This window comes from Hyla sarda, chromosome 3, assembly GCF_029499605.1.
Source record: "Hyla sarda isolate aHylSar1 chromosome 3, aHylSar1.hap1, whole genome shotgun sequence".
NCBI classification, from domain to species: domain Eukaryota; kingdom Metazoa; phylum Chordata; class Amphibia; order Anura; family Hylidae; genus Hyla; species Hyla sarda.
Window position 1 is genome coordinate 411,998,124 of NC_079191.1, and position 27,549 is coordinate 412,025,672.

The 27,549-nt window shown below is 43.5% G+C and overlaps 1 protein-coding gene across 1 annotated transcript in view; it reads left to right on the forward strand.

The window, feature by feature from the left end:
* Positions 1-27,549, forward strand: part of SYT14 (synaptotagmin 14) — a 180,257-nt gene that overhangs the window by 24,277 nt on the left and 128,431 nt on the right. Inside the window, exon 2 of the mRNA XM_056568204.1 lies at positions 11,033-11,080. Within this exon, the coding sequence (XP_056424179.1) occupies positions 11,033-11,080 (48 nt within the window). The remainder of the gene's footprint in view (positions 1-11,032; positions 11,081-27,549) is intronic.

A 27,549-nucleotide genomic window follows, 5' to 3' on the forward strand; every position in this document is an offset into this window, starting at 1 on the left:
GCTGTTGCAAAACTACAACTCCCAGCATGCCCGGACAGCCGAAGGCTGTCCGGGCATGCTGGGAGTTGTAGTTTTGCAACAGCTTGGGGCACCCTAGTCGGGAAACACTGACAGACAGTGATTACAGCTCCCAGCAGATCTTTATTACTTTTACATGTAAGGATTTGCTTTATCTCTATTAGTTATCTACTTATTTTTCTTTAATCCTCACCTTTTCCTATTTTTGGATGACATTTTGGTGCCTTTAGAACCAATTACCAGGATTCCATAGAGTTCTGGTCTCAACATACAATGGATTCAACATACAATGATCGTCCTGGAACCAATTAATATTGTAACTTGAGGGACCACTGTACTGTCTGAGTATATGCTGGGGGTTTTGCAACAGCTGGAGGTTCACAGTTTGGACACGTAGGATATAGGGTATTATCTGCCATGCTAGTGCCCACTGCAATGAAGCAGATTCCAACTTGTTCTTAGCGCAGTTTTGTAGGCTTGGCGGCCATTGAGTTATCTCAAGCCTGATACATGCCAGACCATAGGAATCCCTCCCCCCCCCCCCCCCCCCCATCAAAAAGAATACGGATCAAAGTAAGAAAATGATTTGTCAGTGTAATACTTGCTTTATGATCTTGCAGAGTGTTTTTTTGCCAAGTCATCTGGGTCAATGAGTCATTGTCGCTCGGTGCCTTCTCTGTCCCCATGGCAGCACAGAGACGTTCGATTCGCAATTGAAAAGTCAGTCACAACAGAGTTCAATTTCTTTGTAGTTTAGAACAAAGAACATTTCTTTTCTGTACATCAACTGATATGACAGCCGGGACTCTTCCTAGTGCTGCCGCCCCCCGCAAAGTAAGTAAGTAAGGTCTCTTGGTAAGAGAGGTGACCAAGAACCCAATGGTCACTCTGGCTGAACTTTATCAAAACCGGTCCAGAGGAAAAGTTGACCAGTTGCCCAAAGCAACCAATCAGATGGCTTCTTTCATTTTTGAAAAGGCCTCTGAAAACTGAAAGAAGCGATCTGATTGGTTCCTATGGGCAACTGGTCAACTTTTCCTCTGGATGGGTTTTGATAAATCTCCCCCAAAGATCCTATGTACAATTGGGAGAAACTTCCAGAAGGTTAACCATCACTCCACAGTAAGGCCATGTTCAGAGGTGGAATGTCTATGCGGAGTTCCGTCGGAAATTCCGCAGTTCCACAATTCCGTTTAGCAACCTTTGTGAAATGGAAATTGTGTGGAGTTTTGGAAATTCCGCCATCTGAACATAGCCTTAGGCTAGGTTCACACTACAGAGTCTCTGGGCAGAATTTCTGCCGGAGATTTAGCCGGCGACACTAGGACCGAACAGACTGCATTGCCTTCCCCATAGACGGCAATGCATTTCTGGGTGGATCTTTTGGGAGATTTGCTCAGAAATGCATTGACATCTATGGGGACGGCAATGCAGTCCGCATGGTCCTAGTGCCGCCGGCTTGATCTCCGGCAGAAATTCCACAGTGTGAACTCAGCCTTAGAGTCTATTCACACGGAAGAATTTCCGAATGGAGAATTCCGCCTCAAATTAAAGGCCATAGACTTCTATGGGATTCCGCACTCCCATTCACATTCACTCCCATTCCGCTTGCAGGATTTCAGAAGTGTTAATGGGAGTGCGGAATCCCATAGAAGGTCTATGGCCTTTAATTTGAGGTAGAATTCTGCAAGCAGAAATTTCACTGTGTGAATAGACCCTAAGGGTTCATTTACACAATGTTTTCTGCATTTCTGGCATGGATTACGCAGGAGAAACTCAATGCCAATGTATCCGTGCCGAGCCCCATTCAACCCAATTACAAGTTACTCTGTTCAGGTCATTTTCTGACAGTATCCGACTTTTGGCCCGGACTAAAAATTGTGGTCTGCTGCCATTTTCAGTCCAGGCCAAAAGTTGGATATGGTCTGAAAATGACCCGGATGGAGTAAATAGTTGACTCAATTAGGGTCATTTGATTCAATTGGGCCAGCACGGATATGCAGGCTGGTGGTTTCCAGCTTCTTCTGTTATGTCCATGCCACAAAGGTGCACCCTAAGCCGCTTCCAGATAGCTTTGAGAGCTGCTTATCTCTCCTTAGACAAAGAATTGGACATTAGGAAATCCATTAGCCTTTTCCTTCTTCACATTGGCATGTGCCTTAGTGGATGAACCCATGAAAATTAAATATTGGTGGGTTTGGCCAACATTCATGTAATGTGCATGGGCACCTTTACTATTGATTTTCATAGCTTACCTAGAGTTAGATCAGGGCCCCAGCACTGATGTTGTTATATTTTTTTTATTATTTTATGTTCAGTGAAGGATATGATGTCCCAACAGAGTGCTGGCTACTTCCATTGAATGTTTGAGCTACTTTTGATATTTCCAGGGCTTATGATGTGTCAGGCGGGGTTTGGCGGTACATTCATCTGGGCACCCCGGTGACATTGCACAAGCCTATGTATTCTAGACACAGATGGCACGGTAATGTTTGTCTCTTGTACACTCATCACATGCCGTCCCCAGAGACAGCCTCCTGTTGGATTCATAGACATTTAATAGGGAGACCAAATAAACACCTCATTACAGCTGCTCTGGGTGTAGACATCAAACCCTCCTCACCGAGGCACAGCGTCTTCCATGGGAGGATCGTCGGAGCAGTGTGCCGTATTACACTTGTCAGCTATGAGACATCACAAGTGTCATTGTGACGGGTACAAGAAGCGGCTGGCACATTTTTTCTGGGAAAGCGTGAGAAAGCAAATGCTCGCCTATGGTCATTGCCGTTGTGATGAAAGTGCTGGTATCTGTATATCAGTGGTGTGCAGCCTGAGGCTGTTCTACTACAACTCTCAGCATCCCTTGACATTCTGCTCAGAGGAATGGCTATCCATTCGATAGAAAGACGGCTCAAGTATGCCAGAAAGGGAGCTGCTCATAAAGAGTGCTCACAGTTTTGGCAGGGGACTCCACATTTGTTGGTTGGCATCACAGTAAGTGGTGGCATAATGCTAGCATGTGCCATGAATTACTGAAGGGTGAGAGTATGACCTCGAGGAGCCTTAGAAGGATCCTTAACCCCTTAAGGACACATGACGTTCTCATACGTCTCCATTTCCGAGTCCTTAAGGACACATGACGTATGAGAACGTCATGTGTTTTACCGGCCCCCCGCAACCATCTGGAGCGGAGCCGTTGCCCGATGCCTGCTGAAATCATTCAGCAGGCATCGGGGCATATCGCCCAGGGGGGTCATGATGACCCCCCATGTCGGCGATCGCTGGACAATTCAATCCAGCGATCTGCGACGGATTCCGGGTCAATCGGGTCTCCAGTGACCCGGTGACCCGGAATTATTGGCTGATCGGGGCCGTCAGAGAAGGCCCCGAACAGCCATAGCCAGCAGGGGTGAGGTGGCACTGGTGCCACCTCACGATCGCCCTGATTCGTCGGCCGGATTACCGGCCGACCAATCAGGGCGCCTGCTGCGGGTGTCACTCCCGCAACCCACTCCGCCCCCTCTTCCGGAGGACGTGAGCGGGTGCGGGACGTGCACCCCGGGTGCTGGGGACCCCGATCCCCGACATCCCTGTTGGGATCGGGGCCCCAGGAGCAGCGGCGGCAACGACGAGGGACTGACCTGTGCGGCTGGATCGTTTGAGGTGAGTGACAGCCTCCTGCTGTTGCTTAGCAACAGCTCCCAGCATGCAAAAAAGGGCATGCTGGGAGCTGTAGTTATGCAACAGCAGGAGACAGACCACCACAACTCCCAGCATTCCCTTATGGGCATGCTGGGACTTGTAGTTTTGCAACAGCTGGAGGCACATTCTTTCTATGGAAAAGTGTACCTTCAATTGTTGTATAACTACAACCCCCAGCTTGCACAATCAGCTAAAGTGCATGCTGGGAGTTGTAGTGGTGCATCTGGTGGTTGCATAACTACAACTCCCAGCATGCCCGTTGGCTGTCTGACTGCTGAGAGTTGTAGTTTTGCAACAGCTGAAGGCACACTGAGTTAAGTAGCAAACCAGTGTGTCTCCAGCTGTTGCATAACTACAATCCCCAGCATCCCCAGCCAAAGTAGTATGCCTCCAGCTGTTGCATAACTACAAGACCCAGCATGCCCTTCCGCTGTCCGTACATGCTGGGAGTTGTAGCTTTTGCAACAGCTGAAGGCACACTGCTTGAAAAACACTGAGTTTGTTACCAAACTCGGTGTTTCACAACCAGTGTGCCTCCAGCTGTTGCAAAACTACAACTCCCAGCATGCACTGATAGACCGTACATGCTGGGAGTTGTAGTTTTGCAACAGCTGGATGTTCCCCCCCCCCCCCCCAATGTGAATGTACAGGGTACACTCACATGGGTGGAGGATTACAGTAAGTATCCGGCTGCAAGTTTGAGGTGCGGCAAATTTTCTGCTGCAGCTCAAACTGCCAGCGAGAAACTACTGTGAACCCCCGCCCGTGCGACTGTACCCTAAAAACACTACACTACACTAACACAAAATAAAAAGTAAAAAACACTACATATACACATATCCCTACACAGCCCCCCTCCCCTCCCCAATAAAAATGAAAAACGTCTGGTACGCCACTGTTTCCAAAACGGAGCCTCCAGCTGTTGCAAAACAACTACTCCCAATATTGCCAGATAGCCGTTGACTGTCTAGGCATGCTGGGAGTTTTACAACAGCTGGAGGCACCCTGTTTGGGAATCACTGGCGTAGAATACCCCTATGTCCACCCCTATGCAAGTCCCTAATTCAGGCCTCAAATCCGCATGGCGCTCTCACTTTGGAGCCCTGTCGTATTTCAAGGCAACAGTTTAGGGTCACATATGGGGTATCGCCGTACTCGGGAGAAATTGTGTTACAAATTTTGGGGGGTATTTTGTGCTATTACCCTTTTTAAAAATGTAAATTTTTTGGGAAAACAAGCATTTTAGGTAAAAAAATATATATATTTTTTTTACATATACAAAAGTCGTGAAACACCTGTAGGATATTAAGGTTCAAATTACCCCTTGTTACGTTCCCCGAGGGGTCTAGTTTCCAAAATGGTATGCCATGTGTTTTTTTTTTTTTGCTGTCCTGGCACCATAGGGGCTTCCTAAATGCGGCATGCCCCCAGAGAAAAATTTGCTTTCAAAAAGCCAAATGTGACTCCTTCTCTTCTGAGACCTGTTGTGCGCCAGCAGAGCACTTTTCACCCCCATATGGGGTGTTTTCTGAATCGGGAGAAATTGGGCTTCAAATTTTGGGGGGTATTTTCTGCTATTACCCTTTTTAAAAATGTAAACATTTTGGGAAAACAAGCATTTTAGGTAAAAAAAAAAACTTTTTTTTTACATATGCAAAAGTTGTGAAACACCTGTAGGGTATTAAGGTTCACGTTACCCCTTGTTACGTTCCCTGAGGGGTCTAGTTTCCAAAATGATATGCCATGTTGTTTTTTTTTGCTGTTCTGGCACTATAGGGGCTTCCTAAATGCGGCATGCCCCCAGAGCAAAATTTGCTTTCAAAAAGCCAAATGTGACTCCTTCTCTTCTGAGACCTGTAGTGCGCCAGCAGAGCACTTTTCACCCCCCACATGGGGTGTTTTCTGTATCGGGAGAAATTGGGCTTCAAATTTTGGGGGGTATTTTCTGCTATTACCCTTTTTAAAAATGTTAAATTTTGGGAAACCAAGCATTTTAGGTAAAAAAAATATATATTTTTTTTTACATATGCAAAAGTCGTAAATCACCTGTGGGGTATTAAAGTTCACTTTACCCCTTGTTACATTCCCTGAGGGGTCTAGTTTCCAAAATGGTATGCCATGTGTTTTTTTTTTTTGCTGTCCCGGCAACATAGGGGCTTCCTAAACGTGACATGCCCCCCAAAAACCATTTGTCGCTCCTTCCCTTCTGAGCCCTCTACTGCGCCCGCTGAACAATTAACATAGACATATGACGTATTTCCTTACTCGAGAGAAATTGGGTTTCAAATACAAGTAAAAATGTTCTCCTTTTTACCCCTTGCAAAAATAAAAAAATTGGGTCTACAAAAACATGCGAGTGTAAAAAATTAAGATTGTGAATTTTCTCCTTCACTTTGCTGCTATTCCTGTGAAACACCTAAAGGGTTAAAACGCTGACTGAATGTCATTTTGAATACTTTGGGGGTGCAGTTTTTATAATGGGGTCTTTAAGGGGTATTTCTAATATGAAGACCCTTCAAATCCACTTCAAACCTGAACTGGTCCCTGAAAAATTGTGAGTTTGAAAATTTTGTGAAAAATTTCAAAATTGCTGCTGAACTTTGAAGCCCTCTGGTATCTTCCAAAAGTAAAAACTCATAAATTTTATGATGCAAACATAAAGTAGACATATTGTATATGTGAACCCAAAAAAATATATTTTGAATATCCATTTTCCTTACAAGCAGAGAGCGTCAAAGTTAGAAAAATGCAAAATTTTCATTTTTTTCATCAAATTTTGGGATTTTTCACCAAGAAAGGATGCAAGTTACCATAAAATTTTACCATTAAGTTAAAGTAGAATATGTCACGAAAAAACAATCTCGGAATCAGAATGATAACTAAAAGCATTCCAGAGTTATTAATGTTTAAAGTGACAGTGGTCAGAATTGCAAAAAAACGCTCCGGTCCTTAAGGTGAAAAATGGCCTGGTCCTTAAGGGGTTAAAGGGGTACTCAGCCCCTAGACATCTTATCCCCTATCCAAAGGATAGGGGATAAGATGTCTGATTGCGGGGGACCCGCAACTGGAGACCCTCGCAATCTCAGCTGCGGCACCCCAAACATCCAGATGCCGGATGACTGGCCATGAGGGGCGGAGGCTCGCCCTGCTCATGACGTCCTGCTCATGACGTCACGGCCACGCTCCATCAATGCAAGTCTATGGGAGGCCCCATCATGCCCGTCCCATAGACTTGCTTTGAGGGGGCGTGGCCGTGACGTCAAGAGCCTCCGGCGCTGTACCCATTGCTCTAAAGGAATGCCGGGTGCAGCAGGGAGAATGCGAGGGTCCTCAGCGGACATTTTATGCCCTATCGTTTGGACAGGGGATAAGATGTCTATGGGTGGAGTACCCCTTTATGTGCCATGGCTTCTTTACAGTATTTGCCTGCATTGCAAGGCTATTAGTGACCCAATGTGGAATTAGCCCGGTGAACTTGTATACGGCTGTGTTGTAGTGGGGTGTAGGGGGGCCCCAAAGGTTGAATGCTTTTACTAACAATATGCCATAATCATATAGCGACAGGGCAACCCTGACCCCTGCCACTGACCCCACCTGCTTGAACTATCCACTCTAAACAGGGTCACTCCAAACTGGCGATGGCCCCTACACTGGAAGAAGTGTGCAGAAATATATGGGAAGTCAGATAAACTGGCTCCAAACCAAATGGGCACCTCATAGACAAAGTTGGAGAGCTAAAGGGAAAATCAGAAAACAAGCCAAAGGGTTAAAACCAGGAGGGCAAAGCAGAACAATATCAGAACTAGAGGACAGAACAAATAAGCGCTTATTCACACTACGGAGTTATTCGGATATTCCATTTGTAGCGGGTGCCAGCAGAGCAAGCCAGCGCTTGGACCACTTGGAAATGTGGCGTCTCCATAGACAGCAATGCATTTCATAGTGGATTCTGACAAAAATTAACATTTACATTTTTTCGTCAGAGTCTGGCGTCCGGTAGGGAAAGCTGAGTATATGTGCAAAATGCACGGGCATGGTTGGCAGACATCTGTCTTAATACACACTGAAGGAAGGTATGGGACATTGGGATTGGCATTGATTGGCCTGGCATCCCAGCCTCGTAATTGGCCCGCTGCCCCTGCGTATCACTGGGATGGTTGGAGCCACGCCGCGCGGCACCCGTTCCCCTAGCAACTTGTGAGTGCCATGTGGCAGAAGGTGAGAGGTCCTGGAGACCAAACAGGCATTCTTTGATGCTTTTGATGATTTTTGCCTTTCTGTGTCATGCTCCGCCCCCTCAGACCCTTTACTAGACACATCACAAGCATTATTTTTCCCAGGAGTGTTCCTTTAAATGTAGCAAGTAACATATAAAGCCAAAGCAGATCTATGATGTATCATCCATAGAGAAAAAGGAAAAAGAAACCTAAATAATGGCCAGCTAAGTGTGTGGGTATGGATTTTCTTTGACATTCACAATGACTAATGACCCATAAAGTTTATGAGGTCATCACACGGTATAGATTTAAGAGCGGTCGATAAACACAGACTTTTCTATTTCTTTGGTTATTATAATTACAGTCGCAGAAGACTTCAGTGCGCTTCTTGTAGAGCGGAGTACTCGGGTGGGGGGTGTGAGTCTCATAGAGATATACCATAGCTGTAGTAATCTATATTATATATGACAGCCCTGCAGCACAGAGTCCTTGCACCCTTAATATCCTGTTATCTTGGAGGAGTTCCGCTATACAATTGTTATGAACTAAAATGATGTACACTGTGTGAGTTATTACTAGGGCTGTGCAATTTGGAGAAAACGTGTGATTGTGATTATGGAGGTAAATATTGCGATCTTGGTATGCAATTGCGATATAGTAAACAAATAGTGTGGTGAAATCCCCCAATTTCATGTCAATCTCCCGCATTACATTTCTCCCACCCTCCCATTTTACATTCCCCCCATTTTATTTATGTCCCCCCATTTCATGTCCACACCCCCATTTTACATCCTCCATGTCACATCTCCCCCCATTCAACCACAAAAAGAACCCCTAGGTGGGTTAGGGATCCCACTAATATATCTCACACAAACCCGGGGCCTAAGCCCAGGGCAAAAATCCCTTTAAGGTGAACCCCACAATGAAATAAAATATAACTTTTATTGTATTATCATATAAAATGATGACAAGTGATTAAAACCACAAATTTCACAGTTCCAGATAAGTAATGAATTCTGGGATCAACCCAGTGGTTTCCTGTCTTATGGGTCTGCAGTACCCAAACAAATGGAATCTGTGAAATTGATTAAAAATCTGAAATTTGCCTCCTCTACTAGTTTCGGCGCATCTGCGCCGTCCTCAGGAGAAATATGCGGCAAACACGTGTTTGCCGCATATTCCTCCAGAGGACGGCGCAGATGCGCCGAAACTAGTAGAGGAGGCAAATTTCAGATTTTAATCAATTTCACAGATTCCATTTGTTTGGGTACTGCAGACCCATAAGACAGGAAACCACTGGGTTGATCCCAGAATTCATTACTTATCTGGAACTGTGAAATTTGTGGTTTTAATCACTTGTCATCATTTTATATGATAATACAATAAAAGTTATATTTTATTTCATTGGGGGGTTCACCTTAAAGGGATTTTTGCCCTGGGCTTAGGCCCCGGGTTTGTGTGAGATATCTCCCCCCATTGTCACATCCCCCCATGTCAGATCTCCCATCAATATCTCATCTCCCCCATATCATATCCACACTCCCATGTCACATCTCCCCCATTAATGTTGTGCTGGGGAAACATAAAAAAAAATCTGATGTTTACCTAGTCCTGGTCCCCCATAGGTCTGCCACGGATCCCGTTTTCCTCCATGCAGTCCGGTGTCTTATGGAACTTACAGGACCTTCCTTCTCAGCCAGTCACTGGCCTGACACACGACACCATTGATTGGCTGAGCAGGAAAGGTTGTGGAACCAGCTGCTGGTCAGGGGCACAGAGAAGACACAGGGACTGTACGGAGGAGAACGGGATCTGCGGCAGACCTACAGGGACCGGGCTAGGCGAATATCAGGTTTTTATGTTTCCCCCCACTCCCCTATTATAACTTAGGACAGTGTTTCCCAACCAGAGTGCCCCCAGCTATTGCAAAACTACAACTCCCAGAATTCTGAGCATTGTAGTTTTTTCGGCAGCAGCCCAGCCCCAGACCTTGTGTGCATGCGTGATATGGTGCTGGGCCGCTACAGTTAATCATACATTTTCCTGGGGGCAATACCTCTATATAGCAATTAGCAAAAAACGCAATTCAATTGCGATAATTTGTGCAGCCCTTATTTGTATACAGTATGTATTTTAAATTTTTCTACTTTTCATTGGTTACAGTTAAAATAACAAGGGATTAGGGAAGCCTTGCAAGAATGTTTGTTGGTCTAGCACATTTAAAAAATAAAACAAACGTTAAAAATAGCCTTGATTAAAAACCTTCTAAAATTTTATATCTGCATCACCTATACAGATTGATTTGTCCCCATAGTTACAGGCTACAAACCCAGAGCAGTCTGTTGCCGCAGTTTTATTCCCTTTTATGTGTCCACTATTTTTTGGTAATATACATTTGATAGATAAGCAAGAAGATGGAAAAAAAAAGTGAAACTGCAGAATCAGGATCAGACTACACAGGATTAGTTTGTAGTCTGTTACCATAGAGACACATAGGTGTGCCTAGGGACTTGGAAATTGGCTACAAAAGAGGGCATATAGGGGGTAATATACTAAGACTGGAGTTTCGCAATCCATGACGGATTTATCACGAGGCTGACCCTGTTTCCAGATTACCATTAGTCCGCAATAAAGATGGCTGCCTGTCTCCAGCACTCTTACTGAATTACTAGTTAACTTTTTTTTTTTTTTAAATAGTGTTGGGGTGCTTTAAAAATTAAAAACAGTGCATACTCACCTACCCCGATCCCATGTAGCTGCTGCTCCGACTGCTCCTGTTCCCAACTTCCTCTGACTTGTTGACCTTACAGGAAATGCCTGTCCAGCTGATCACTGGATAAGGCGGGTCACTTCTGCGGCTTATCAGTTAAAGCATGGAGCAGTGGGGACTGGGACCAGTCAGAACAGCAACTACTGGGGATAAGAGCAAGTGAGCACCCTGAATTTATATAATTGTTTTTTGCCACACTGGAAAACCCTTTCAATCAATTTTATTTTCAGATTTATCAGTATGGAAAAGGCCAAAAAGGGGTCAGCTAAGGATATTTTTTGTTTTCTGTAAATTATAATGATACTTTTTTGTCTACATTTTGCAGGTGGGGAGAGAACATGTGGAGTCCATGAACTAATCTGCATTAGAAAAGGTACAGTAAGTGCTTTTGATATATACTTTGGCATACCTTCTTTTTAATGTGGCGCCACTTTAGGTTGTTTTTCCTCAAATTTATGTATGTAATGTGCATGATCAAATGAATGGACTCTCCGTCGCCAAAATCTCTGGATTCTTTGTATTTTGCCTAAAATTAATTTGTGGTCAATCTTCATTCACCTTTCAGAAAACTGATATCTGTTCCTGTATATGACATTATACTTATGAAAGGCGTCCACACTGTAAAGAAGGCTTTAAACAAGAAGGTGGACTTACCTATGCATACACACAGTTGTCAATCCCAAACAGAGTTCCCAGTTGCCCACCCCTTGTTGGGTAAAAATGCAGTTTCTCTGTAGAGGAGACTCCTCTCCCAACCAGTAACAAAGTTTATTGAAAGAACTTGGGTGACCATTCAGTCGTCATTACAAATCATACAATAAATTACAATCATACATAACATGACAGACAATATACAGCACCGGTTCCCTAAGCTATGCACTTTACCACATGCTGCACTAACATTCTGCTCCATCACTCATTATCGAAGAAACAAGGTCAAACAACAATACATTACAATCTGTGATTGTGGAGGGGTGTGGGGTCTATGAGGGTAGGGAGGGGTGGATCACAGGGCCGAACTACTCAGCAAAGACGTGGGGAGGTGGGACAGTAGAGGGGCGTTAGTCCTCTTCTTCATCGACATCCGGACTGAAGATGGAATAGTCTCTAAGCAAGCTGTGAATCAGGCTGTGGCAGTGCCGGACGGACATGTCCTACCTGTTGTAGATGAGGCGGTTCCTGGCCAGTCATATAGCGTCCTTAAAACAGTTCATAAGGCGCCAGGCCTCCTGGATGGCCTCAACACTGTGAACCCCAGGAGAAAGTCTATAAAGCGCCAAATGGTCTCTCAACCAGTAATAAATGGGATTGGACCAGCCAGGCCTGGGGCCTCCCTCTTCAAGTGCCCCATAGCAGTTGCATAGTCTGCCCGTGTGGTAAGTTTACCCATGTTAACTTAGGCCTGGCCAGTATCACTGACCTGAATGTTTTGGACCTCAGTCCAAACATTGGACTGATAAATTGTATGCAGAACCCCCCAAGAAGCAGTGGCTTTTCTTTCTGAATCTGGCGGTACTGGATCTCATTGAGGAGAATCCTGAAAGTCCTAGTGCTCCAAGGGAAAAAAGTATGCAAATTAGCTATCATCCAGAAGGAAGAAAACTGTCTCACTATTGCCACATATAGGTACCTGCCATGTACAATGTATTCATAAAGCTTTAAGACCCTGTCACATTTTGTTATATTGTGGCCTTGTGCTAAAATTTCCCCCATCAATCTGAACTCAATACCCCATGAGAAATTTTGCTCTGGCTCCTCCCATTTCTCTTGATCTTTGAGATGTTTCTACACCTTGGTTGGAGTCACCTGTGGTAAATCCGGCTGATTAGACAGAATTTGAAAAGACACATCGCCTGTCTATATACTGTCTCACAAATCTCCACACATATCAAAGCTAAAACTAAGCCATGAGGGGTAAGGAACTGCTTTTTAGCACTTAGAGACAGGTTTGTGGGGGGGAACAGATCTGGAGAAGGGTTGTACCCGGAAAACATTCTGCGGTTCTGAGCACATTGGCCTCATGTAATTCGTAATTAGAAGTCTGGAACAACCATGACTTTTTCTAAAGCTGCTGCCTCCCCTCCAAACTAAGTAATCTGAGAAGGGCCTTGCCAATGGTCACTTTGGATCAGCTTCAAGATCCTATGTGCAGATCAGAGAATCTACCAGAAGGTCAACCATCACCACCAATCTGGGCCTCTATGACAGAGTGGCCAAAATGAAGCCTATCCCCAGTAAAAGACATGAAAGCTCGCTGTCGTTTGCAAAAAAAAAAAAAAAAAAAAAAAAGAAACAAGATTTTCTGGTCTGATGAAACCAGGATTGAACTTTTTGGCCTCCATTCTAGGTGTCCTGTGTGGAGGAAACCGGGCACTACCAATTCCATCCCTACAGTGAAGCATGGTGGGGACAGCATTATGCTGTGGGGATGTCTTTCAGTGGTTGGGACAGGGAGATTGGTCAAGGTTGAGATAAAGCTGAATGGAGCAAAGTACAGAGATATTCTCAATAAAACCTGATCCTGAGCACTCTGGACCTCAAACTGAGCCAAAGCTTCAAAATCCAACAAGACAATGACAAGGTTCAAGGTTCTGGTATAGATGAGGCATTGACTTAGAAGATACTATGTATGGGAGGCACTAGAGAGAATTTTCTTCCGTTTGGAGGAGAAATAATTTGCATACTTTTTAGGGATCGACCGATTATCGGTATGCCGGTTTTCTTGGGGCGATAATCATGATTTTGGGCATTATCTTGCCGATAAGCCGATAATGCCCCACCCACCGCACCGCCCCCACCGCACTGCGACATACGCCCCCCCCCCCCCCCGACCCGCCGCACCGCGACCGCCCCCCCGACCCACCGCACCGCGTCGCACCCCCCACCGTAGTGCTGGGCGGTATACAGGTATGAACCGGATACCGTTTTTTTTCTCCAACGGTATGGACTTTTGCCCATACCGCTATACCGGTCGGGCCCATCCCCCACCCTCCGAGTCAATAAAAAAAAATTAAACTTACCCGTAATGGGGGTGGTCCGGGCCATCCATCCTTCCTGTAGTGTCCGGCGGCATTCCGGGTGGAGGGTGAATCGGTCCGGGCTGTCCTTCTCCGGGGGTGCTCTTCTCCACTCCAGGCAGGCACCGGCCTAGTACGCTGCATAGATGCCGTGACGTCAGGTGCGTCGCTGCGCACGGGCATCACTGTGCAGCGGCATCTATGCTGCGTTACAAGGCTGGAGCCTGCCCGGAATGGAGAAGAGGACCCTCGGAGAAGAAAGACAGCCCGGACCGGTGCACCCTCCACCCGGAATGCCGCCGGACACTACAGGAAAGATGGATGGCCCGGACCACACTGACAGGTAGGGGGAGAGAAGCGGGTGGTGACGCCGGCGGCGGCCTATGGCACCGCAAAAGCCACTGCAGTGCATTGATTTAAAGCACCCGCTTTAAATCAATGATCTGCAGCGGTGTCGCGGGGGGATAAATAGCCGATAACTTATACCGGAATATCGGTCTAAGTTATCGGCTATCAGCCCTAACCTCCACCGATTATCGGTATCGGCCCTAAAAAAACAATATCGGTCGATCCCTAATACTTTCTCTACCCATGTCAATTTTGATGCCTTCATTTACTTTAATATTAAATAAGTAGTCTGGTTTAGGAAATGCATCTCATATTCAAAGTATAGGGGAAAAGAGTCTGCTAGTCTGCTTGCAGGGGGTCTGACCCCTGGGTCCCCCAACCCGATCTCCTACCCGTCAGCCGGCGATACACGAGAACATCACTTCGGCTCTCTCATAGAGATGCATGTAGGGCACGTGCCAATCCCCGCTCCATGCACAAGGAGAGCTGGAGCGCAAAATCACTACACTACACTAACACATAATAAAGGGTAAAACACTACATATACGCATACCCCTACACATACCCCCCCCCAAATAAAAACAAATGTCTTGTGCGACTCTGTTTCCAAAACTGAGCCTCCAGCTGTTGCAAAACAACTCCCAGCATTGCCAGCAGGCCATTTATTGTCCAGGCATGCTGGGAGTTTTGCAACAGCTGGAGGCACCATGTTTGGGAAACACTGCCGTAGGGTATTTTTGGTATCAGAGGCAAGTCTAATTCTTGCATCCGGGTCCATCCCTATGCAAACCCCTTATTCAGGCCTCAAATGCGCATGGCGTTCTCTCACTTCGGAGCCCTGTCGTATTTCAAGACAACAGTTTAGGGTCTCACATGGGGTATTTCTGTACTCAGGAGAAATTGTGTTACTAATTTTGGGGGGCTTATTCTCCTTTTACTCTTTATGAAAAGGTAAAGTTGGGGTCTACTCCAGCATGTTTTTACACTAACATGCTGGTGTTGCCCCATACTTTTCATTTTCACAAGAGGTAAAAGGAAAAAAAGACCCCCAAAATTTGTAACACAATTTCTTCTGAGTACGGAAATGCTGCATATGTGGGCGTAAAATGCTCTGCGGGCACACAACAAGGCTCAGGTGTGAGAGCGCCATGTACGTTGGAGGTGATTTGACAGGGGTGGCTGATCGTTACAGCGGTTCTGACATAAACGCAAAAAAAAAAACACCCACATGTGACCTCATTTTGGAAACTACACCCCTCACGGAACGTAACAAGGGGTTGAGTGAGCCTTAACACACCACAGGTGTTTGATGAATTTTTGTTAAAGTTGGACGTAAAAAGGAAATTTTTTTATTTTTTCACTAAAATGCTGGTGTTATCCCAAATTTTTTATTTTCACAAGGGGTAATAGGAAAAAAGCCCCCCAAAATTTGTAACACCATTTTTTCTGAGTATATAAATACCCCATATGTGGACATAAAGTGCTCAGCGGGCAAACTACAATGCTCAGAGAAGGAGCGCCATTGGGATTTTGGAGAGAGAGTGTGTCTGGAATTGAAGGCCATGTGCGTTTACAAAGATCCCATTGGTGTCAGAACAGTGGACCCCCCCCCCCACATGTGACCCCATTTTGGAAACTAAACCCCTCAAGGAATGTAAAAAGGGGTGCAGTGAGCATTTACGCCCCACAGGTGTCTGACAGATTTTTTGAACAGTTGTCCGTAAAAACATAATTTTTCATTTGCACAGCCCACTGTTTCAAAGATCTTTCAAAGGACAGTGAGGGGTGAATGCTCACTGCACCCCTTATTACATTTTGTGAGGGGGTGTAGTTTCCAAAATAGGGTCACATGTGGGGGGGTCCATTGTTCTGGTAGCACAGGGGCTTTGGAAACGCACATGGCCCCCGACCTCCATTCCAAACAAATCTCCAAAAGCCCAATGGCACTCCATAGTATGCCATGTGGGGCTTTATTGCTGTTCTGGCACCATAGGGGCTTCCTAAATGTGACATGCCCTCCAAAAACCATTTCTGCAAAATTTGCTTTCCAAAAGCCAAATGTGACTCCTTCTCTTCTGAGCATTGTAGTGCGCCAGCAGAGCACTTGACATCCACACATGGGGTATTTCCATACTCAGAATAGATGGGGTTACAAATTTTGGGGGGCATTTTCTCTTATTACCCCTTGTAAAAATTAAAAAAAATTGGGGGAAAACCAGTATTTTAGTGAAAAAAATAAATTAATTTACACATCCAACTTTAACAAAAAGTCGTCAAACAGCTGTGGGGTGTTAAGGCTCACTGTACCCCTTGTTACATTCCTTGAGGGGTGTAGTTTCCAAAATAGTATGCCACGTGTTTTTTTTTTTTTTTTTTTCCTGTTCTGGCACCATAGGGGCTTCCTAAATGCGACATGCCCCCCAAAAACCATTTCAGAAAAACTCACTCTCCAAAATTCCATTGTTTCTCCTTCCCATCTGAGCCCTCTACTGCGCTCGCCGAACACTTTACATCCCCATATGAGGTATTTCCTTAATTGAGAGAAATTGGGTTACACATTTTGGTGGGATTACTCTCCTTTTACCCCCTTGTAAAATTTCAAAAACTGGGTCTACAAGAACATGCGAGTGTAATAAATGCAGATTTTGAATTTTCTCCTTCACTTTGTTGCTATTCCTGTGAAACACCTAAAGGGTTAATACACTTACTGAATTTCATTATGAATACTTTGAGGGGTGCAGTTTTTATAATGGGGTCATTTATGGGGTATTTCTAATATGAAGGCCCTTCAAATCCACTTCAAAACTGAACTAGTCCCTGAAAAATTCCAGTTTTGAAAATTTTGTGAAAAATTGGAAAATTGCTGCTGAACTTTGAAGCCCTCTGATGTCTTCCAAAAGTAAAAACATGTCAACTTTATGATGCCAACATAAAGTAGACATATTGTATATGTGAATCAATATATAATTTATTTGGTATGTCTATTCTCCTTACAAGCAGAAAGCTTCAAAGTTAGAAAAATGCAAAATTTTCAAATTTTTCATGACATTTTTTTATTTTTCACCAAGAAAGGATGCAAGTATCAGCGAAAATTTACCACTATGTTAAAGTAGAAAATGTCATGAAAAAACTGTCTTGGAATCAAATTCATAAGTAAAAACATCCCAGAGTTATTAATGCTTAACCCCTTAAGGACGCAGGGTTTTTCCTTTTTGATTTTTTCCTCATCACCTTCTAAAAATCATAACGCTTTAAATTTTGCACCTAAAATTCCATATTATGGCTTATTGTTTGCGCCACCAATTCTACTTTGCAGTGACATTAGTCATTTTACAAAAAAATCCACAGCGAAACGGAAAAAAAATTAATTGTGCATAAAAATGCCATTTTGTAAATTTTGGTGGCTTCTGTTTCTACGCAGTACTTTTTTCAGTAAAAATGACACCTTATCATTATTCTGTAGGTCCATATGGTTAAAATGATACTCTACTTATATAGGTTTGATTTTGTATTACTTCTGAAAAAAATCATAACTATATGCAGGAAAATGTATACGTTTAAAATGGTCATATTCTGATCCATATAACTTTTTATTTTTCTTCGTACGGGTCGGTATGAGGGCTAATTTTTTGCACCTTGATTTGAAGGTTTTATTGGTATCATTTTTGTGTTGATCGGACTTTTTGATCACTTTTTATTCTTTTTTTAATGATATAAAAAGTGACCAAAAATACGCAGTTTTAGACTTTTTTTTGCGAGTATGTTATTGACCATGTGGTTTAATAAACGATATATTTTTATCGATCGTACATTTCCGCACGTGGCGATACCACATATGTTTATTTTTATTTACACATTTTTTTTTAAATGGGGAAAGGGGGGTGATTCTTACTTTTATTAGGGAAGGGGTTAAATAGTCTTTATTAACTTTTTTTTCACACTTTTTTTTGCAGTGCTATAGCCCCCTCTAGTGGCTATATCACTGCACATACCGATCTTATACACAGATCAGCCCCATGCATTAAAATGGAGATGATCAGTGTTATCGGAGGTCGATTGCTCAAGCCTGGATCTCACGCTGATCGGACGCGACGGAGGCAGGTAAGGCACCCTCCGCTCGCGTTCTAGCTGATCGGGACATCACGATTTCACCGTGATGCTCCCGATCAGCTCGACTGAGCTGCCGGGAAGCTTTTACTTTGATTTTAGATGTGGCGGTCAACTTTGAATGCCGCGTCTAAAGGGTTAATAGCACGCTGCACAACGTTCGGTGCCGCACGCTATTAGCCCAGGGTCCTGGCTTTCATTAGCCACCGGGACCGACCCGCTATCACGGGAACCGTATTTAATGCAAGTCTATGAGCCGACCGGAGGGAACCGCAGCCTCCGGTCGGCTTCGTTTTCGGCCGTATGCGGTTTCCCGACCGCAGGCAAAAACGTGGTCGACCACGTTTTTGCCTGCGGTCGGGAAACCGCATCCGGCCGAAAACGAAGCAGACCGGAGGCTGCGGTTCACTCCGGTCGGCTCATAGACTTGCATTAAATACGGTTCCCGAATACGGCTGAGTGCGGGCGCCACAATTAAGCCCCGCCCCCCTCCTCCAAACCGTATACGGGAACCGTATTTAAGAAAACGTGGTGTGAACCCAGCCTAAGATATTTCCTTGCCGGCTGCGCATCGAGCAGATTTATTTAGAAGAAATACAAATACAGGTTACAGCTGTTCTTGCCAAAAGTTTCTCCTTTGTCCTTAATTATGTATCGTATGCCTGAAGATCTCCTATTGCTTGTAAAATTTGTGCTGTTGTCCCCCCTGCCGCTCTGCTTTTCTTTGCTTTATGCTTAATGGACTGGACTGTTCTCGCAGTCATTCAGGGAGTGGTTTGCTTTCTTTGATAAAAGCTGACTAGTACATTCTGCTTTGTGTAGCCAACCGTAGGATTATAAAAGGACCATATGATGCGTAACACTCTGCAACTAAACATAAAAGATTACTGTGCTCCTCCAACCTTGACCGGCCAGCCAAGTCACATTCATTTAACATGGAAAATATTAGAGGTGTTTTACTCATTGAATAAAATTAGAAGCAAATATCGGACTCTCTATATTCATTAGACATTTAAAGGGAATCGGTTATTAGCAAGTGCCCTATTCATAAGTGTTTTAATTTGAAGTTTTTTTTATTTTTTATTGTTTTGTTTCCTAAATGCAAAATGAAGCAACTTTCTTAATAATCTCCATTAAAAATTCACTACCATTTAGCTAATCAGATAATATAAATCTCTTTATGCTTTCTCAGTGTTAGATATAGCAGCAGGGAGGACGAGCTGGTTGTACACAGCAGCTAATAGTGGAGAGTTGGAGAGCATACATGAAGGGAATGTTACACATGCTGTAGATAGAGGGAAAGCACACAAAAGGCAAAATCATATATAGTAAGAAAGCAAAGCACCCACAGCAAACTGTTGAATAATTTTCAAGTATATCCATAACCTTTCATTTCCATATTACAGTTTTGCAATATTGACCACTCACATTAAAGGGGACCAATCAGTAGATTTTAGCATATATAATGCTTGGCAATGCGTTATACAGTATATGCTAAAATCATTATCCTCACCATCCCCGGGGGACGTTTGTCTTAGGGAGCAGAGCGATGACGCGAGCCGTCATTAAAGCCGTCATTTAAGCTGCCACGGCGCAGCTAACGGAGCTGGTAAGTGGAAGTCCTCGCCCAGGGGACTACTTGCCGGGCGGCCCGGGGGGACTTTATAACTTAATATCTTCACCATCCCTGGAGGCACAAACGTCCTCTGGGGATGGTGAGGATAATAATTTTAGCATATATAACGTTTTGGCAAGCGTTATATATGCCTAAATCTACTGATTGGTTCCCTTTAAGCTGACACTCCCTGTCTCTTTTTTTCAGCTTGTGCTGTGTACATTAGGATTGATATCAACAGATGTTATAGGCAGGATTACACTGAACGGTAACACCTCTTACACAGAGAGATTGTAGCATGATAGGTGGATGTGGAAAAACTAAGCTCCACCTCTCTCTCCCTGTACAGTGACTTGTGCCTGCACAGGATATAAAGCAAGCCCATTGCTCCATAAAATTCACTAGATCATGTTATAACTAAAGGTGGCCATACACTTTCAATAGGTCGTTATGCTGACAGCTATGTCTCACAACTTCCCCATTCACGACCAAATGTTTATGTGTTGTTCACGGTGAGTGGTTAGACATTCAGCCACACAGCTCTGGCGGTGGCTTATCTCTCCCAGTTGAAATCCAACATGCCTGACCCTTCTCTCCTTTGATAAAGTTGGTCAGGGAAGAGTCCGGAGACCACCATACACTATGGTCAGTTGACCAAACCCATGGAAGTTGGTGGGTATTGGCTTCCTTTGTGTACCTGCTGGAAAATAAATGTATGGAACTGCTGTTAGTATTCATGTAATGAAAACACAATACAATTTTATTTTAATTAAAACTAAAAAAATGAGGACACATTATGTAGCCCATAAATCACTAAAAGTATGTAGTATCCTGAACACCTGCCCCCCCCCCCCCTTGTGTTCAGGATACTCCATACTTTAGTGATATATGGGCTACATAATGTTATTTAAAAAAAACTTTTATCTTGTTCGCAAACATTTGCTACTTTTTACCACCAAAAAGCCAATGTAAAACCAATGATAAAGTATACCTCATATCCACGTGTTTCTATATTCCTTATGTGAGCAGGGGCTGACTGGACATTGACTTTACTGGGTGAATTGCCAATGGGGGGTCAATAGACTGGCTGCAGCCAGGACTCTTCCACCCCAGGCACTGCCTCACTGAGCTGGGTAAGGGTTATGGTCTGTACCCTTCATACATTGTTGGGGCAGTAAGGGCCTTCATCTGACAGGTCATGGGAGTGGTGGTAGACACACAGTGAATGATTATTTGCCTACACTACACATGCATATATGGGCCAACACTAACAGCCAACAGTCACCAACCTGTACATCAGGACACTTCCTGACTTTATGCTGTCGTAATTTATCAGTGCATGGTCCGAAGATCTAAATCTCAGCATCCCAGCTGTTACTTATGGAGAAAGTAAGAAATCCCACATCACTGCAGGGTATATTCATTATTAAATGAATTGTTCCTGCCATGACACATAACCCTCAAAATATGGCTGCTGTTCCCGAGCACCTAGAACCACCCTATGCATGGCCAGTCTTACTACCACGCAGCCACTGTTGGGTTAATAGTAATGGCTTAGCATCCTTCCCTTCCCCTTGGGATACTTCTAAAGCTGTTTCCAGAGGTGCACTTATTATTGGCATGTCTGGATTTGGACCAGCGTGATCAGTGGGTTAGTGCTTTTAGCGCTTTTATTGAAAGTCCAAATAATACTGCATGTGGCGCGAAGCGTATTTTTTCTCACTGACAAAGCTTGCACGTGCCTATTATACAGATCTGCTGCTGCCTTTAAAAGTGGAGGCAAGAATGGCAAGCTGTTAGCTTATATAACCACAGCTGGCAGACCCTTACTTGCAATTACGATTATTTGCGGCACTGAGACTAATACATGTAAATCTCCATGCATCGCTTAGTGGTATAAGTCACTTCTGTGCCTCTTATGCTATCCATGGAGTTGCGACACTTATTAGAATTGGCTTTTTTCCAAAAATACATAACTTTTCTATCTACTTTTTTTTGTTCTTGGATTACCTGAAAAGCCACTGTAGGCTTTTGATTACATGGTTATTAGCTCCACCAAGATCCCATGGATTTTATCATGATAACAAATCTTTTCTGTTCAGACTCACCCCCCTATATCTAACAATCATCCAGTAATTGTAAGCCTTGAAATTCATTAGCTTAGTCTAATACATGTTGATAGAGAGTAGGAAACTGCTTAGAAAGTGGCCCTGGGACCCCATATCTTCTGGTGCCCCATGCTGCAGCACTGGTTGCACATGTGGTATGGTATTCTTAATTACCTTAAAGGGGTACTTTTCTTTCTTTCTTTCTTTTTTTTTTTATTAACTGATGCCAGAAAGTTAAACAGATTTGTAAATTACTTCTATTAAAAAATCTTAATCCTTCCAGTACTTATTAGCGGCTGTATACTACAGAAGAACTTCTTTTGTTTTTGGATTTCTTTTCTGTCATGAACACAGTGCCCTCTGCTGACCCCTCTGTCAATGTCAGGAACTGTCCAGAGCAGGCGAAAATCCCCATAGCAAACATATGCTTTTCTGAACAGTTCCTAAAATGGACAGAGGTGTCAGCAGAGAGCACTGTGGTCATGACAGAAAAGAAATCCCAAATGAAAAGATTTTCCTCTGTAGTGTAAAGCCGCTAATAAATACTCGAAGGATTAAGCATTTTTAATAGAAGTAATTTACAAATCTGTTTAACTTTCTGGCACCAGTTGATTTAAAAAAAAAAAAGTTTTCAATTGGAGTACCCCTTTAAAGCCTCAGGAAGGTGTAAATTTTGCTGCAGGAAGATTTCCAGATCACAGTTTACAGAATAGTCATGGATTGGTGGTGGTAGCTTGACACTGATGACAATGGACTTAACCATTTTGCGATCCGTGGCTCTCTTGCTCCATTTTGGCTGTTTTTGTATATGCTGGCTTAGTGCACTTGGGGGTCCCAAGCCCCAAGTGTACCCCGACTTCTGGCTGGTTTTCTTATATTAAACACCTTCTTTATGAATATCAAACTCTCTTCTCTGAAATCTCTCTGGCAAGAGGAGAGATTTCGGTTACTGCTTCTCTTTAGCGAGTACTGCGCATGCGCCGCATTCGGAGTACTTGCAGCTTGGTGTGGGGAATGCTTAAGACAGATTCTGTTTAAAGCATATGCAACTATGCATTCCTATGCAGTCTTTTATTGGTTTCTACTGCCTAAGTATAAGGGTCCACAAACAAGCCTGTGTGCATGGAAAGGCCATGCATGTTATAGCGGGTAGAGGTGGGTCCTGGCATCCATATGCCATAATAAGGGTAAGACAATGAGATGAGCCCTTTAATACAACACTTTATGCACCAGTGCTACTTTATTGGGTTAGAGGGTTAACCATTTTCTTATCCCAGCTCTGTGGTAACCTTCGATGTTGGTATTCTCAGGCTCCTATACTATATAGAATCTCCTGTTGACTCACAGAAACAGATTTTTAGCATCAAGAACAGCGAGCATTAGTAAACAAGTCATGCTAAAATTACTCGCGATCACAAGTACGGTACAGCAAGCCATCTGTTGTGGAGAAGTCAGTCTAATAAAGCCACTCAGTGAAGATCTGGGCAAAGTCACTCTGCCAACAAAGTTTGAGATAACACACAAGGAAGGAAAATGTGTCTGAAAAGACAACTTTTTTAGAGCAATTACAGGAGTTTAGAACATTCATATTCCATTATGTTTAAATTGAAAATTTTTTGGTTAGGCTTACTTGAGGACCTCAGTGCCCTGGGGCCTTGATGGTTGGATTATTGAGACCATAACACTATGGAAAACTAGTGATTGCTTCTGAAGCTCCCAAAATGTCAACCAAAAATAGAAAAAAAGTGAGGATTAAAAGTGAATCCAGCCTAAATTAGTAAATTTACTTGTCTTGTAGTCACAACCTGGAGCAATTCTAATTTTTAGTCTTGAGCAGGCAGGGCTGGGGTGGGTGGTCACAGAACATACAGCGGGTCCCGCAAACGTATGAAATGCCACAGGGGGGCTGTTGAAATGACACAATGGCACTCTCTCTGAAAAATTTGGCAGAATGTTTGCAGGAGCGGGCAGGATTAGACACACATGTCGCGGTAGCGGATGGAAGTGGAACGCACACCTTGCAGAAGTGGGCGCTAATGGTCAAAAATCCAGCAGGAGAGGGCAGGATTAAGAAAACAGTCCAGCGCAGTGCTCTACCTGGGAGTTCCAACAGGGAATCCTTTGGGATCAACATATTTTCCAAGGAATCTTCTAGCAGGTAGGGATTGTGCTAAGTGGAGAACCCCTTTAACTTGTGTTGTGGCAGGGCTAGTACAGTCCTGAATTCAATTAAATAGGCTAATAATAAAAAAAATATTGGTCCCACCATTTTGTTATTCTGGTAGAAGGAGGCTGCCTCTGTATTCTCTTTTACTGCACTGAATTATTTTTCTTAAACCTGTTAGGAAGCAGAAGTCATTTTTCAGCACTTTATGGCAGTGATAATTGACAGACGATGACTTGCTTAGACCACAATGAATTGAACGCTCCTTTAGGTAATTACATTAGAAAAGTGAAGGATACTTAGTTTCAGATGACCGTAGCTCCCACTGTCAGGTTACATTTATGGATCAAGTGTTGTGAATACCAGGTGTACTCGGTGTCTTGGTGTTACCAGTCCCTGTCCGTGACTATAAAGCCGGCTCTGTCTCAATATTGTTATATATGTAGGTCATTCCTTGTAGTACAGAATGCCTTTGAATGTAAACACTCGATGCCTTCGAATGTAAACTGTATTCACATTGGCATAAAACAAAACCTGCTTGTCCAGTACTATGTTAACACTTTAACTGGCCCTTACCATACAGGTCACAGATGCAGATGACACTGATGACAACGGTACTCACCTTGTCCCGTTGCATGGCGGATCTCATGTATACGGGTTAATAGATCGGCTTCCAATGGACTTCCAGCATTTAGCTGTTCAAGTTTTGGCAGCCAGAGCAATATGCAGAAATAACTTAAAAGTATGTTTAGATAAGGCCTTATAGGAAAGATGGAGGAGGTAGATTAAAGGGTCCAATGGTACAGAGACACACAAAACATCATGAATTAAACGCCTCACCATCTGCAAGTAGTCTATAATTAAGGGACAGGACCAAAAAATATGAAACACTGAGCCCATACCCACTCCACACCACCATCATTGAGAGGGAATAGACGAATTCAACCTATTAAGCAGCTCGGGGGTATGGTACCAACCCATGAGCATCTTAAATTGGGTTTCATTATATGCAGTACAAATGAAAGCCTTGGACGCATGTTCCCAAATAATTCTCCATTGTGGGAGGGTGATAATGGCATTCAAGTCCTCCTCCCAGCAGCTCATATATCTATGGGAAGAAGCAGCTCCATCCAAGGGAGCGTTAATTAGGGAGTAAATGCCAGATAGAAGGGCTTAAGCTTGTGGGCCTTGGCGGCATAGGAGCTCAAAGCCCGAGGGTAGAGAAACAACTAATGAACCCAGTCTAGAGGGCATAAAATGGTGGAGCTGTTGATAATGGAGCTGCTCAGAGGAGGGAAGGCCATTCAGTGATATCAATTGCTCAAAGGATAAAAGAGACAGAGATCTAGGATCAACCACGTCAGCACAGCAAAAGAGGACCCGAAAGCCCAACTCCCTTACCATGCCCCAGGTGAGACCCGCTGGAAAATTAGGACAGTAAAGAAATGATTGCATCGGGGAGGAAGAAGAGAAGAGCCTAAATTTCCTAGAGCAATAACCCTATTGTCAAGTGGTGAGCTGTCTCCAGCACCTGTGCTGATCTGGGCTTCTTTAAGGCCTGGAGTGGCCCAAGAGGCGGTATGAAAGCCCCCCCCCCCCCCCCCATAAAAATCCAGCCCTGGAAATAGAACAAGCTAAGTCTTGCTAGATATTTAACTCTTTCCTGGATCTCCAAAGTCTCATTCAGCTTTCCCTGAATGAGCTATGTGCCTGGTTGCTACATATGACAGGTACCTTTGGGGAATATATTAATCCCCGAACACCTTTCCTGTCACTATCATACACATGCTATGCATTACTGAGCACATTAGAAACTATAAACAATTAGACTAAATTCAATATCTGCACATGCCGATTTTGAATGAATGCTTATTTTCATCTTAAGAATTCAGCATGAAAAGTCTGAGCGGATTGTTGATTTTCATGTGTATACTGTGCAGATTGTTGATTTTCATGTGTATAGTGTGCAGATTGCAGATTTTCATGTGTATCGTGTGCAGATTACTGATTTTCATGTGTATCGTGTGCAGATTGTTGATTTTCATGTGTATCGTGTGCAGATTGTTGATTTCTATGTATTTCGTGTGCAGATTGCTGATTTTTATGTGTATCGTGTGCAGATTGCTGATTTTTATGTGTATCGTGTGCAGATTGCTGATTTTCATGTGTATTGTGTGCAGATTGCTGATTTTCGTGTGTATCGTGTGCAGATTGTTGATTTCTATGTATTTCGTGTGCAGATTGTTGATTTTCATGTATATCGTGTGCAGATTGCTGATTTTTATGTGTATCGTGTGCAGATTGCTGATTTTCATGTGTATTGTGTGCAGATTGCTGATTTTCGTGTGTATCGTGTGCAGATTGCTGATTTTCATGTGTATCGTGTGCAGATTGTTGATTTTTATGTGTATCGTGTGCAGATTGTTGATTTCCATGTGTATCGTGTGCAGATTGCTGATTTTCATGTATTTCGAGAGCAGATTGCTGATTTTCGTGTGTATCGTGTGCAGATTGCTGATTTTCATGTATTTCGTGTGCAGATTGTTGATTTCCATGTGTATCGTGTGCTGGTTGTTGATTTCCATCATGTGCAAATTAGCTGTTAAAATTACACAGATTGTTTTGCATCTTAGAATTCGCCCATTAAAGGGGTTGTCTGACGATAAAACCTATTTTCAACTGTATAATAAATAAACATACGATGCGTTCAAAATGTCTTCCGGTCCTTTCCCTTTTCTTTTCTTTTTTTTACATTTTGTTATGTTGTGCCCATGAGAACGTGAAAACTGAATTTTTAGAAATTTGTGCTAATTTATTAAAAAGTGAAAACGAAAATTTCACATGGACATAAGTATTCAGAAGCTTTGCTATGGCACTTATAATTAATCTCTGGGGCCTCCCATTTCTATTAATCATCTTCTCTTCACCAAGTACAACTGGTCGTGCAAAAAACAAACCCTCATATGGATCTGTATCATCTTCTCTTCACCAAGTACAACTGGTCACGCAAAAAACAAACCTTCATATGGATTAATAGATGGAAAAATAAAAGTTATGCCTTTTAAAATTCCAGAAGGAAAAAACCAAAGCGCAAAAATGAAAATTGACTATCATAAAGGCCAAAAGGGGCTGTGTCCTTAAGGGGTTAATGAAAACCAGATCCAGACTGCTCTGGACTTCAGAATGGTCTAAAGGTTCACCTTACAACAAGACCTTAACCCTAAGCACACTGTAAATGTCCTTGAGTGGCCCAGTTAGAGCCCAGATTGGAACCCAATGAAAAATCTCTAGAGAGACGTGAAAATGGTTTCCAGCGACGGTCCCCATCCAACCTGACAGAGCTTGAGAAGATCTGCAGAGAAAAATGGCAGAAAATCCCCAAATCCAGGTGTGTAAACCTTGTGGCCTCATCCCCAAGAAGACTGGAGGCTGTAATCACTGCCAAAGGGGCTTCAACTATGTCCTGAGGAAAGGGTATGAATA